This window comes from Camarhynchus parvulus, chromosome 20 (genome assembly GCF_901933205.1).
Source record: "Camarhynchus parvulus chromosome 20, STF_HiC, whole genome shotgun sequence".
Taxonomy (NCBI): domain Eukaryota; kingdom Metazoa; phylum Chordata; class Aves; order Passeriformes; family Thraupidae; genus Camarhynchus; species Camarhynchus parvulus.
The window spans coordinates 7,786,774-7,799,468 of NC_044590.1; the positions used below are offsets into that span (position 1 = coordinate 7,786,774).

The window sequence follows — 12,695 nt, forward strand, 5'->3', positions numbered from 1 at the left end:
ATGTAAATAGGCCCAGACAAGCCGCTCAGGAGGGCGGTGTGTGGCTCGGGACAGAGTTACACGGGATTTAGGCTGTTTACCACTCGATTAATTTCATGACTCCAGCCCCCAGCCCACCGCTGTCCCAGCTGCCTGGCTCGCTGCTCAGGAGTCAAGGTCACTCGGGCGGGAGGCAGCTGATAGTCCGGGGCGTCGGCCAGCAGCGAGTGGCCCAGCACAGTGCTGCGCTCCTGGACCCGAGGGCCTCAGCTCCAGGGCCATGCTGAGGCTGGGCTGTCGCATCCCTGTCCCCTGGCCCCCCAAGCAGGCACACACACGGCTCTCCATCCCTTTTTATTCATAAGCATAGTCAAAGCTTGAGAATGTCACAGCTGAACCCTCCAACAACCACCAGCAGATTAACACGAGAGTCCATTCCTCTTCAGAAGAAAAATAGAGCATCTTCTGCCTCCTTCTCCTTGGGTTCCCTCCAGTCCAGAGCCCTGCTGCTGCCTGCCCGCAGGCTGGAGATACCACAGGAGGGCTGGCTGCTGGCACACTAGGACCACTGGCCCCATGGCTGCGGGGAGCAGTGGCTGTGGCTGCACACACCTCATCTCTGACACTGCACCACAGTTGTGCCCAGCCCTATGGCTTCCCCAGGACCCCCATGCGCTGGGCAGACGCTGCTCCATGCCTGCCCACACAGACAGTTCGGGAAAAGGGGTTTCAGACCATCCAGTACAACAGGCAAAGTGACTGTCCACACAAGGGCTGCTCCTGTGGCTGCTGAGTAGTCTCTGGGGGGAGCTGCAGGACCCCCACGGCACAGGGCCGAGTGGCAGCGTGTCCCTGGCTGTGTCTGTGCCACCACGGCTCAGGTGTGTCCCTCGCAGCCCCGGCACAATAAGGCAACTGCTGGCTGGGGTGGCTGCTGCCAGTGCACGGTGCACGGTGTGCTGCTAGTCCGACAGCGTGATGACATCGTAGTGGATGCCCGGCTGCAGCTGCTGCATCTGCTCCGCTGCTGCCTCGGTGGTGAAGACGCCCTGGGCCTGGGCCATGGCCGCATCCGCCACTGCTGCAGGGGAGGGGGTCAGTGCTGCCTCCCACCGAGGGCAGGGGGAGCCACTGCCTACTCAGAGCTCCCTCCATGTTCCTCACCTGTCCCCGGGAAGGGACTAAAGGCCACCCTGCCCATGTGGGGCTCCAGCAGGGAGCCCAGCTCTGCTTAACCCTGTTCCACAACTGACAGGCAGGGACCAGCAAATATCTGCCCTTGGACACCATGGCTGGCAGCAAAACAGTGACCGAGCCTGGTCTTCCCAGCCCTCCCACCAAGGACTGCTGCTCAACTTGCTGCTAACACCAACAGGACTGGCACTCCCCTAAGCCTGGGAGGACAGACCCTTCTGGCACAGGGCCGTGCTACTACCTGAGACAGCCGAGTGTGCTGCTGCTTCCAGCTGTGCCTGGGTGACAAGCTGCTGCTCCGGTGACACGGGCATGTACTGGATCTACAGGGGAAAACAGGGAATGCCTGAGGGGAGGGTTCCTCCTGGAGCTGCTCCAGCCATGGCTGCTGCACTCAGGCACCTGCCCAGGAGCTCCCTCTATTTTGCATATCCCTGTCCACCTGCAGGCTCAGACCCTCCAGCTCCTGCCACCATGCCTGGCTCCTTACCTGTGACTCCGGGAGGAACTGGCCACCCTGCTCATACTGGATGTGGGTGATCTGACCATCCTGCACCTGGGGACAAACAGTGAGGCTGTGGTAGGGTCTGAGGGTGTCCAGGCCCCCAACAATGCTGTGACCCAGAGTAAGCAACAGGGAGCAGGAGGGGGCCCAGCCTCACACATGACACCCCATGAGCCCCACCCACCATGTGATGGGAGCAGACAGTCTGAAGCTCACCTGGATGTGATGTCCCTCTGGGACAACAACATACTCTTGGGGAAGCAAGTGCGGGACACCTTCCTGGGCAATAATGTACTGAACCTGCAAACATGGGAATTCAGACCCAGAAAAACACCACTCCCCATCCCCCATCACAACAGCTGGATCTGGTCTGTCTCCTGTGCCTCTTTCTACCACCCCAGCGCTTTCAGCTCTGCCTGTGGAGCCCTGCTCTCTCCCACTGCTGCCACCTCTTCCCACTAGAGTCTCTCATCTGTGGGCCATGTCCCCTCACCTGGTTGTCAGCAGTCACTAAGTGCTGTACTGTCTGTCCGTCAGCAGTCGTGATCTCCTGGATGTAGGCTGCCTCCTCCTGCAGTGTCAACAAGTTCCCAGTGGTTAGGGGCGCTGGGCCTGATCACAGCCCCCCAGGAGGCCCCCACTGTGAGGAGCAGCCACACAGGACATGAGCTGAGGCCAAGGGACCCAACTCACCTGGCTGGTGACGCTCTGCTCCTGTGCAACAAGGATGTGCTCCTGCCCCAAAGCCTGCTGCAGCCGCGCGGGAGCCAGCACGGCCTGGCCAGCCTGCAGAGCTGCTGCAACACAGAGAGAGGCAGTGGCGATGCTGCTGGGGACACTGCCAGGGCTACCAATGGCATCGCTCCCCTGTGGCCACTGCCTGACACCTGCCCCAGTGAAAAGCACGAGGCAGTCTCTGGGCTCTGCTCACACAAGGCCAGAGCTTAACAACCAGGGCAGAACACACCCTCCATATCAGAACCTCAACTCTGCTTCCAGTGTGAGCTGCTCCCACATGTACTGATCTACCAGGACCTGTCTGGAGGGAACAGAGGCCCCCCTCATTGTGCACAGTTGACTGTGCCCAGCCCCTTGGTCTCTGTCTCCACCAGCAATCCCAACTGCAGGAGGGTCCTCCTGGCCCTTCAGCCCCACCTGACCCACAAGCTGGGTGAATCCTGCATGGAGCTCTGAATGTAGGATACCCACAGGTCAGCCCTGGTCCTGGGGGCATGTCTTACTGTGTAGGGTGGCCAGGGTGTCCTCATTGCTGTTCAGGATGATGGTCTGCTGGGCAGCAGCTGGCCCTGGCCTTTTGCCCTCTGAGCTGTGCAAACGCTGTGTGTGGAACTTGAGGTGCCCATTACGGTTGAACCTATGGAGAGGCAGAGTGAGGTGGAGTGTGCCACAGGCAGCGCAGGATCCTGTGCTCTCAGCAGGACACAGGGCCCATAAGCACATCCTACAACATGGCTATCCCCTCTCTCAGCATGTTCCCATCAGTGCCCAGGGAATGAAAATGAACCCTCCTATGCAGAGGTTCCTTGGAGACAAAGTTGGGTCCACCTAAGGCAGGAGCCATTCCCAGGGGCACTGTCCCCTCTAATGGGCTGATGCTGGGGAAGGCTTGGGGCAGACAGCTCTAGATTCTATCTCCTCTTGAGCCTTGTAGAGCTCTATGGGATCCCTCAAAGTGGGATGAGCCCAGCTCCACCACTCACCTCTGCCCACAGACCTGGCAGGCGAAGGGCTTCTCATTGGTGTGGGTCAGCATGTGCCTGCGCAGGTCCTTCTTGTTCTTGGAGGCAAAGCTGCAGTGGGGGCACTTGTGTGGCCGGAGGTTGGCATGTTGAACCATGTGGCTCTGGGGCAGAAGGACAAGTGCTGGGTCAGAAACCCCCGTTTCTCCAAACCCCTTGTTCCCAGGGCTGCTCTGCACCAGGAAACTTACCCGGACCTCTGGCCAGAGTGTGGCAGTGAAGGGACAGTCGGGACACTTGAAAGTGCTGGGCCCAATGTGGGCTCTCTTGTGACTCTCCATCTCCGCTCTCCCTGTGAACATGGCTGTGCAAATCTTGCATGAAAACTTTTTGGCCGTGGAAATCTTGCATGAGAGCTTCTTGGCTGTGGAAACCTTGCATGTGAGCTTTTTGGCCATGCCTTGGAGTGCAGGCCACTTGATCTTTGGGGATGACACTTCGTGCCCCTCGGATGCTGGGGACAAAGACGAGTCGTTCTGGGCCAGACTGGTGACACACTGCACCACGGGCCACTTGATGCCGGCGGGCTCTGCCTCCTGGCCCTCCGCAGGTGAGGAAAAGGCAGCATCCCCGCTGAGGGGCTGCGAGAGAAACACCAGTCACACCTGCTGCCACTGCTGCTTGGGGATGGGGAGAAGGCTCAGGTCCTTACCTCCATGCTCTGGAACTGGCTCCCTGGGACACTGGATGACATGATGTAGTGATTGCTATGGTCCTTCAGTGCCTCCTCTGTCATCACAGCTCCACTCACCACAACTGTGTGGGAGGTCTCCACAGGATTCTCCTCCTCACTACTGGAGAGCACCTGGTCAGGGATGGTCTGCCTCCTCCTCCTCACCACTAAAACCTCCTGACTGGAGGCCAGAAGTGCCTCCCCACTCCTCCCATACAGCTGACCTGTACAGCGTGGCAGGAGCCTGGATCTCCTCGCTGATGGGTGCGATGATGCTGTACTCTGCTGCTCCGCTGAAGGGGATGGTGATCTGCTGCAGCTCTGAGCCACTCAGGCTCGCTTCCCCATAAGCCTCCTGCACAAGTGTCTGCCCAGGCTCTGCCATGTGCAGCATCACCAACTTTTGCTGCTGCTCCTTAGAGTCCACCTTTGCCTCCTCCTCCTCCTGTGCCTGCAGCTCACAGGGGCCTGGTGTTTCTCCCGAGTCATCTGGCTTCACCACTGCCACCTGTAGAAAACAGCAGCTCAGCCAAGGGGGCAAGACTCTGCAAGACACCTCTGCAGCAGAACAGGGCTGGGAAGCCTCCTTGTGCCAGCCCCCAGCAGGCCTGGCTCCCCTTCACTCTGCCCACCTGCAGCGAGCTGGTGGCCAGCTCCCGCTGGGTGCTCATGTTCAGCAGGAGATCCAGGGCCGTCTGCGTGGCCAGCTCTGCTGATCCAGCCACATCTGGGGGGATCAGATAGGAAGGGTCAGGCAGGAGCTCACCTACCTCCTTCCTCATCCCACCCCCTTCCCAAGTGCTCACTTACCTTGCTCATAGATGATGGTGGCCCCTTCCAGGGAACCCTGAGAGAGAACAGAGGGCTCTGCACCTGCAACAGCCTGGACCGTGTGGCAAGTGATGGGGCCAAGAGGTGCCTGCGTGAGAGAGAGAGCGCTGACAGCACAGTGGGCAGCGAGCACCAGGAGGAGCTGGGACGAGGCCTGGCACTCACCGGTGGGCTGGCCTCTGGCTCAGCCGGTGCCTGCACCTGGCTGTGCTGCTGCTTCAGCTCCTCGATCTGCTGCAGGGTGAAGAAGGGGCGGCGGCGGCAGGGCGGCTCCTCAGGGTGCCTCTGTGCCCACTCCTCGAAGGAGTCGGCGTGGCGGCACTGCACGTGCAGGCGCAGGTTCTTCTTGTGCTTGGTGGTGAAGTGGCAGAACTCGCAAGCGAACGGCTTCCCTCCTGCAGGGCCCGGGAGGGGGAGTCAGGCAGGAGAGCCCCAGGGGATGGGAGGGAGAGCAGGCAGACTCTGACTGTCTCAGGGAGAAGGGGGGTGTGCAGGGCATCAGTCAAACAGGTTCTCTCACCTGTGTGCTTGACTGCCATGTGCGAGACCAGGAAGTCCTCCCGGAAGGTGGAATACTTGCAGACACTGCACTTGTAGGGCTTGTCGTTCATGTGTGACAGCTGGTGGTTCAGCAGGACCTTCTTGTCCTCACAAACATAGTCACAGAACTCACACTTGAACCTGCCAGGACAAAGCCACCTGTGACACCTGCTGAGGGGGAGCAGGACACAGGCTCTGCCCAGGCACACCGGGCTCCTACCTGCGGTTGGCAATGGCCTGGATGTGTGTCAGCAGGTGCATCTTGAAGGTGTAACGCTTCTTAAAGGACTTTCCGCACTGGTGAAACAAAGTGAAGCAGCACTCTCCCCCTGCCCTTCCTCACTCACTGCCAGCCCCTCCCCAGGCTGTCCCCCCCTCACCTTGTCACACATGTGTGGTTTCTCTGTACTGTGTGTCTTCATGTGCTGCGTAAGCCTCTTCTGCATGGGGTAGACACGGTTGCAGACAGGGCACGGGAAGGAGTTCAGCTTTGGTGGCTGGATGGAGAGCATAAAGATGAGATCACCTGGATGAGCTCAGCAGTTTCTTTACTCTCTCCTCACTGGAGGACCTGAGTTGCCTTTCCTCAAGAGATCCAGAAACAATGCCCCCAACGAGGCACTGAAATTTTGTGATGACCCAGATGTGCCTCTTCCCATATAACAGGGCTGAGATTCAAGTCAACAGAGTATCCAAACTCACCGGATCAGCTCTCTTCTTCCTGAAAAAGATGTAAGAAAAGCCCCTTGTGTCAGCCACACCCCAAACTTCCTTATACCCAGACAACAAAACTCTCCATTTTGGAAAGGCTTAAGGGATGGGGCAGGCATGGCCACCCTCCCAGGACAGGAAGAACAGTGTCAGTGCTGTTCAGTCCCCAGGACTGTGCTGCCCTCACCTGTCCCTGCTGTGCACTGTAGAGTGCCGAATTACATCCTTCTTGTACACGCTGGTGTAATTGCACTCCTCGCACTTGTAGGGCTTGCTGCCCACATGGTTGAACATGTGCTCCTGTAAGAGGCAGACCAGGGCCATGAGACCTGGGGCTGCCAGGCAGCCTGTGGGTTTGAGGCAGGGCAGATGAAGCTCACCTTGAGGGAGGACCAGCGCCGGGAGCGGTAGCTGCACTGAAGACACTTGAAGAGCTGCGGGTCATTGGCCTCGTGTGAGTTGACGTGGAAGCGCAAGTCATCATGTGTGAGGAACCGCGAGCCGCAGATCCGACACAAGTAGGGCCGCATCAAGGGCTTGGGGGACTTGTAGTAGTACCTGCAGGAACAGGAGCAGGGCTCAGAGCTGCAGTGGCAAATGGGCTGGACCAGCCCTGGGCACAGGCCAGAGGGCCCAGCACACCCCTCACCTGCGCCCCATGTACTTGCGGTATTTCTTGCCCAGGAAACGGCGGGAGGGCCGCCCGCGCCGCCGGGGGATGACGTCTGCATCCTCAGCAGCGGTGTTGGAGGAAGGGTCCTTGTTCTCGGAGTCAGACTGGCTGATACTGGGCTCTGCCAGGCTCTCACCGGTCCCATTCTCCAGGCCAGAGGAACTGGCTGCTTCCGAGCTCTGCAGATCCTGGCTTGGTGTGCTCTGGGACGTCACCAAGGGCTCCACCTCCCCTCCTGCTGCACAGAACACAGCATAGCTTCATCACATTCTTGCTGTGGCTCCAGGAGCACCACTCCCTGCTTCACCCCTGAACAGGGCTGCTGCCTCCCAGCTCCCTCACCTTCAGGCATGTCCTGAGACATATTCTCCAGACGAAGCAGCTTGCGGGGTCTCCCTGGGCGTCGGCGTGGCCTCTCCTCGCTGGAGGTGGCGATGGAGCAGCCATACTTGGGCAGTCGCCCCCGGGGCTCGTCCTCAGCTGGGTTGTAGTCACTGTCCTCTGCAGGCAAGTGCCCCAAAACATCAGAAAAGATGATGGGAAAAGACTAAGCTATGTAAGATGTGGGGAGGGTGAGTCCTACCTTCAGGATCATCAATAGCACCAGCATCCATAATATCATCATCTTCTTCTTCTGCAGCCTCTTCATCCTTGTTCTTTGGAACAGCTCCCACCTTTCGTGGTCGTCCTTTCTTCAGAGCCAGAGCTGAACCCACTGCCACAAAGAACAGCGTGAAAGTTCTTTACCAGACTGTGCCAGAACAGGCCCTTGTGCTCCAGCTCCTCTCTTGTTTCTTCCCAGGAGAGAGCAGAGCCTGTCTGCAGCGAGACCAATTTTCCTGAGCCCTTGGCACACACCTGGCTGGAAGTGACGCTCTTTCATGTGGTTAATCAGTGTTTTCTTAGAGACACTCTTGTACTGACACATCTTGCACTTGAACTGCTGCACCACCACCACTTCCATCATCTCTTCCAGGGCCTCCAAGTCTGGCTGGTCCAGCTCCTCCCCACCATCTGCCTCCTGGGCTCGGTTTGGCTGTGCAGGCAGCTCCAGCACTTCCAACTGCCTGGAAGTCTCTGAAGGGCCAGGCTGGTCAAGGCACGTGGAGGTAGGTCCATCACCAACAGCCTCTATTGCCAAGCTATTGGCTAGAGCAGAAGTGGCCATCTGGGACACCATGGGGGCACCTGAAACACCAAAACCCACTCAGCCAAGACCTTCACCTGCATCCCAGGCTGCACCCGCACAAGGGGCACAGGGCTGAACACAAGCTCAGGAACAGGCTCTCAACAGGACTGTGGTACAAGCACCGTGGCTGATACCACTGGGACACCCACTCCAGGCCTTGCTCCAGTGGCACAAGGCTCAGAGGCACAGATGGCCACCATGGACAGCCCAGAGAGCTCCCTCACCATCATCAGGGCCTTGCAGAATGAGGTACTGCGTGGTCTCTGCCCTTCCATCCTCTGCGCTGGTCACGGCGATGCAGCCTGGCAGGGAGAGGAGAGCAGAGGGGTGACTGCCAGATCCAGGGGCTGGAGAGTCACTGGGGCTCCCTGGGGCTCTCCCAGCTCAGACAGAAGCCTGAAGGTGGGAGGAGGGTCTGGCTCTGGGGTGGAGCCTGCCCTAGGCTGAAGGAGAAGCTGGACAGAAGGAAGGCTGTCCAGCAACACGAGCTCCTCACCAAATCCTCGAGTCACTACAGCAAAGCAAGAAGAGAAAACTGTGCTGACCAGTTGGACTCAATGATCTCAGAGGTTTTTTTTGCAGTCTTAATAATTCCATGTCCATGCTTCCCCCACCTCCTGAGGTCTGGTGTAGTGGCTCCCTCCCCAGCCCACCGAGCCACCTCCACACGGGAGCACACACTCACTCTGGATGATGTCAGGCCCGATTGTGGACTCGATGATTTTGTCAATGGCAGAACCCAGGTCGGAGGAAGTGGATGCAGTGGAGTCTGACACAACTATGGCTCCATCGGTGATGACACTGGAGTGGACCAGGACCTGTGGGGACTCTGACACCATGATGGACTGGCTCACAGTGGAGACACTGGAGACCAAGGTGGATTGGGCAATAGAGGATGAGTCTGGCAGGTAAATCCTTGGAATGGCATCTGTGCTGGAACTGCTCTCTGAGACCTCTTCCTGGCAGATAAAAAGAGTCCAGAAGAGCTCAGGTGAGAGACCTTTGCCAGCCCAAGCCTTTGGGGCTGCCAGCTTATACAAATGATCTGAAGTATCACTGCAAGATTTCCAGGAATGGCATCAGAGCAAACCCTTTGGTACTGACAAAAACCTGGAGCTGTAGGGCTGCTCTTGCTACCAAGGGGAGTTCTGCTCCTCGGACTGACAAACAGATGCTGGACCAGAGGTGTAACAGTGCCTGCCAAGGCCGCAAAGCCCAGTCTGTCAGAAATGCCTACAGAAACCCCTCGGAACCAGAACCGCGGCTGCCCTCCCTGCCACCCCATCCTTCCCACCAGCACCTACCAAGGAGACCCCGCTGCTGTCGGAGCTCTGCCCCACGCAGGAGTCAGCGGCCCGGGAGAGGAGCCCGGGCCCCGCGGCCGCATCGCTGCTGTCCGCCGACGCGGCCACCGAGCTCCCGACGCCCAACCCGCTCTCGGTGGGCTCCTCCCGCGCCGCCTGCGAGCTCGCGTCGCTGCTGCTCTCCACCGCATTTTCCTCCATGCCCGCCCTGCCGGGGCCCGCTACGCTCGACCTGCGGGAGGACCGCCGCTGTGAGGGCCGCCGTCCGCCTCCCGCCGTCCCCGCGGGGGTCCGGGCTGGGCGGGCCCGGGGCCCCGGAGCCGCCGCGGGTCCATTCCCGGCGCTCCGAGCACCCTCACGGGGGTCCCGGCGCCACCTGGCGCCCCCGGTCCCGTCATGCCCCGCGGCCCCACCCGGCCTTTGGCCGCCATCTTGCCGCGGGGTCCCCCCGCCGCCTCCCGCGCGCGCGCACACGGCGGGGCGGCCCCGGTGCCGCCGGGGGCGGGGGAGACGCCGCCACGCCGGGGCGAGGGGTCCCGCCGCCGCCGTCCGCCCGCCGACCCGCGCCCTCACCTGGTCCGCCGCGGCCCCGCCGCGGCCCCGCCGGAGCCGGCACCACGGCGGCCGCCATGCCCCCCCGCCCTCTTGCCGCGCAGCGATATGGCGGCGCTGGCCCCACGCCGGAACTACTTACGGCAGCCCAGCCCCTGCCCCGCCTGCAGCGCACGCCGCGGCGGTGATGCACTCCGCGCCCCGGCCGCCGCCTCTGGTGCCTCCCGGGGCCGCCCGCCTCCCGCAGGGGGAGAGAGGCCTCGGCGCCCCGCCGGGGACTACTTTCCCCGCGGAAGGGTCGGCGGTGGTGGGACCCTGCGTCATGGCGTCAGGAAGCGGCGCCCGGGCCCTGAGCGTCGGCGTCGCGCCGGTTTGCGCTGGTCACGTGATAGGAAGGCGGAAGTGGTGGCGGGACTGGGCCGGGAGCGGGCGCTCGGTGCGGGCACAGCGTTCTCTCCCTTCCCTCCGTTTCCCGCCCGACCCGGTAGCGCTGAGCCGTGCAGCCCCGGCGCTCCAGCTCCCGTTCCATAACCCGCGGTGGGCGCTGAGACCGACGTGCCTTGTGGGCTGGGGCCGCCCATCCCCGGAGTGATCCAGGCCGAGCCGCGGGACATCCGCCTCGCCCTTCCCTGCGAGGCCTTGCCGCGGTCAGCCCGGGCGGCGGCCCAGCCTCAGGCTGCTGAGCGCTTTCCCACTCGGTCTCTGGCGGGGAACGGCACCGACTGTCCGTTTGTTCCTTGGTGCCAAACCTGCCTCTTTCGACGGCAGCTCCGCATCTGAACAGCAGCCACCTTCGATGGGCTCTGGCTCACCGAATTCTGCCCTCTGGGATGGTTTTCCCCCAGGGCAGATGGCGGCGGGCGCCCGATATGGCAGCACCGGCTGCCCGCGCTGGGGGTGCACAGTCTGGGGGGGCTCTCGGGGCACTGCCGGCCGTGGGGCATTGCTGGCACCTCCTGATGCCACAGCATTCCCTGCAGGCATGTGCTCGGACCTTGCTGCTGTCCCAGCTCCCCGCAGCACTGCTGATCACCGTGCTGCTCCAGATCCTCCTGCTGAGCTCAGCTGTGCATGGCCCGGGCTCGGCCTCTGCTCCATGGTGATGGCTTTAACAAAGGCTCGGGTGGCTCCCTGTTCCCACTGATATTTTCTCATGTTGCAGTGCTCTGTTGAGGACGGCTCTATCCCGGCTTTTTGCTGGAGGAAAGGCAGCTGTATTGTGCCTGTGCTGTGTCGGGGCTGGGCCGGCGTGGGCTGACCCCGGCTCTGGGTCCCTGTGGAAGAAACACGCGGGCTGAGGGGGGTCAGGGCTCTGCATCCCAGCCGGTTCCGGGGCCACTCAGACCAAACCAGCCCGCAGTGCAGGTCGGGGTGGGCAGTGCCATCGTGTCACTGGCCAGGACTGCCGGTCCCGAGCCGGTGCTGACATGGTGCCAGCGGCAGGAGGACAGACAGTGTCTCATCTGGCACAGTCTGCGAGCACGGACGTTGCCTGCCAGAAATCCGAGCCGATGGGTGCTGGGCTGGGTCAGTACTCTGCAGCATTTGGCTGTGGTGCCTCTGTGCCTCTGCTCCGGGGCGAGGCAGGCGGTGCCCGGATCCAGCCCCCACAGCCCGGGGCTCTTCCCTGGGGCTCTGCGCGTCCCCTGTGTCCTGCCCCAGGTGACAGTTGCCGGAGGCGCTGTGTGTCCGGCAGAGGCAGTAGAGGAGCCGCACCGCCAGCTGCTGCGTGTGCACCTTCCGGCTCTTTTTCAAGCTAATTAAATGCATCCTTGAAAGGTTTATGCCCTCATCCATCATGGGCAGACAGCAGCGGTGAGAGCCATCGCCGGGCTGGCTGTGCGAGCTCTGCTGCCGCAGCGCTGCTGCCAGTGCCTCAGGGCTGAGTCCCCACATGTGTCCGGCTGCTGCCGTCACTGTCATGTCACAAACGCAGAAAGACCGAGGGCTTGAGCTTTATTTTCTCCCACCACTGCTTTTTAAAGCAGCCCTGTGTAGCTCAGTGGGGGAAGTGGAGTTGGGGAGGATGGGAGGGAGGTGCTCCTGTGCCTGATGTCCCCTCTCCGTAGTTCCGTAGCTCACACCGGTAGAGCCCAGCACTGCCTGTGACCGGCTCTGTCTGGGTTTGGATTGCCCTTGTGCCCCCTCCTGGGGGAAGCTCCGCGTTCCTGTTGGGGAGGGGCAGTGGTGTCAGAGGAGCCCCTGGCAAAAGCTGCCTGCCAGGTAGAGGAAGCTGGATGGATTTGTGTCAGACCAGCAGCTTTCCTCTTTCTGCCTTCAGTCAGCTGCCGTGTGAGACAAGTGAAGGATTTTCCCAACTGGTGATGGCTGCAGGGCAGAACAGCCTGAGCTCCAGGGGCCGCAGGGGCTCAAACAAACCCTCCTGGTGCTGGCTCGGCTGATGGAAAGTTGTGTCAAGCTTGCCTGTCCCCCTGCAGAGGTGCCCCATGTCCTCTGTCTCGGTGAATTGTCCCAAGCAGAGGTTTGCTGTGATGGGTAACCTGCTATTTTTAAAAATGCTGCGTGCCCCCAAGCGGGGTGAGCGGGGGATTTCCAGGGCAGGCAGAGCACGGCTCCCATCCTGGGTTCTGCAGGCACGGCTCCTTGCTGATAATTCTCTGCTGTTGTGCCTCCGAGCCTGAAATCACTTTAGAGCCAAAGAAAACACAAAGAAATCTCAGCCAGAGGCTTAAAGAGAATCCAAAAATGGCTGCGACACGTGTTGGATGTGTGTCCAAATACCTTGGCGGGGGGAGCAGCAGGTTAAAGGCCTTTTGGGAACGG

The 12,695-nt window shown here is 61.0% G+C and overlaps 1 protein-coding gene across 13 annotated transcripts; it reads right to left on the bottom strand.

Moving 5' to 3' along the window:
* Positions 1-318: 318 nt before the first annotated feature.
* ZNF335 (zinc finger protein 335) lies at positions 319-9,982 on the bottom strand. Of its 13 annotated transcripts, none has more exons than XM_030963446.1 (28): positions 9,933-9,982; positions 9,360-9,591; positions 8,741-9,014; positions 8,280-8,357; positions 7,725-8,054; positions 7,450-7,581; positions 7,209-7,367; positions 6,843-7,104; positions 6,574-6,751; positions 6,381-6,493; positions 6,185-6,203; positions 5,863-5,979; positions 5,703-5,779; positions 5,463-5,623; positions 5,108-5,337; positions 4,922-5,030; positions 4,744-4,838; positions 4,336-4,619; positions 4,091-4,232; positions 3,630-4,019; positions 3,400-3,542; positions 2,920-3,053; positions 2,372-2,475; positions 2,172-2,249; positions 1,895-1,978; positions 1,664-1,729; positions 1,415-1,496; positions 942-1,060 (listed from the first exon to the last, which is right to left on the bottom strand). In XM_030963446.1, exons 2-28 carry the CDS (start codon positions 9,558-9,560, stop codon positions 942-944), a joined length of 4,161 nt encoding a protein of 1,386 aa, XP_030819306.1. In that variant the 5' UTR covers positions 9,561-9,591; positions 9,933-9,982. The 13 variants fall into 13 exon arrangements, with proteins under 13 accessions (XP_030819311.1, XP_030819312.1, XP_030819308.1 ...); XM_030963447.1 differs by lacking the exon at positions 9,933-9,982 and adding an exon at positions 9,773-9,789; XM_030963451.1 differs by lacking the exon at positions 9,933-9,982 and having other exon boundaries at positions 319-1,060; positions 2,372-2,472; positions 9,360-9,738.
* Between the last annotated feature and the right edge of the window lie 2,713 nt (positions 9,983-12,695).

Coding starts and splice junctions, on each gene's coding strand:
- ZNF335 (XM_030963448.1), bottom strand. CDS start 9,560: ATGGAGGAAAATGCGGTGGAGAGCAGCAGCGACGCGAGCTCGCAGGCG. Junction 2,476..2,919: donor CACCCTGGCCACCCTACACA/GTAAGACATGCC, acceptor TCTGTGTTGCAG/CAGCTCTGCAGGCTGGCCAG. Junction 1,061..1,414: donor AGCACACTCGGCTGTCTCAG/GTAGTAGCACGG, acceptor CCTCCCCTGCAG/CAGTGGCGGATGCGGCCATG.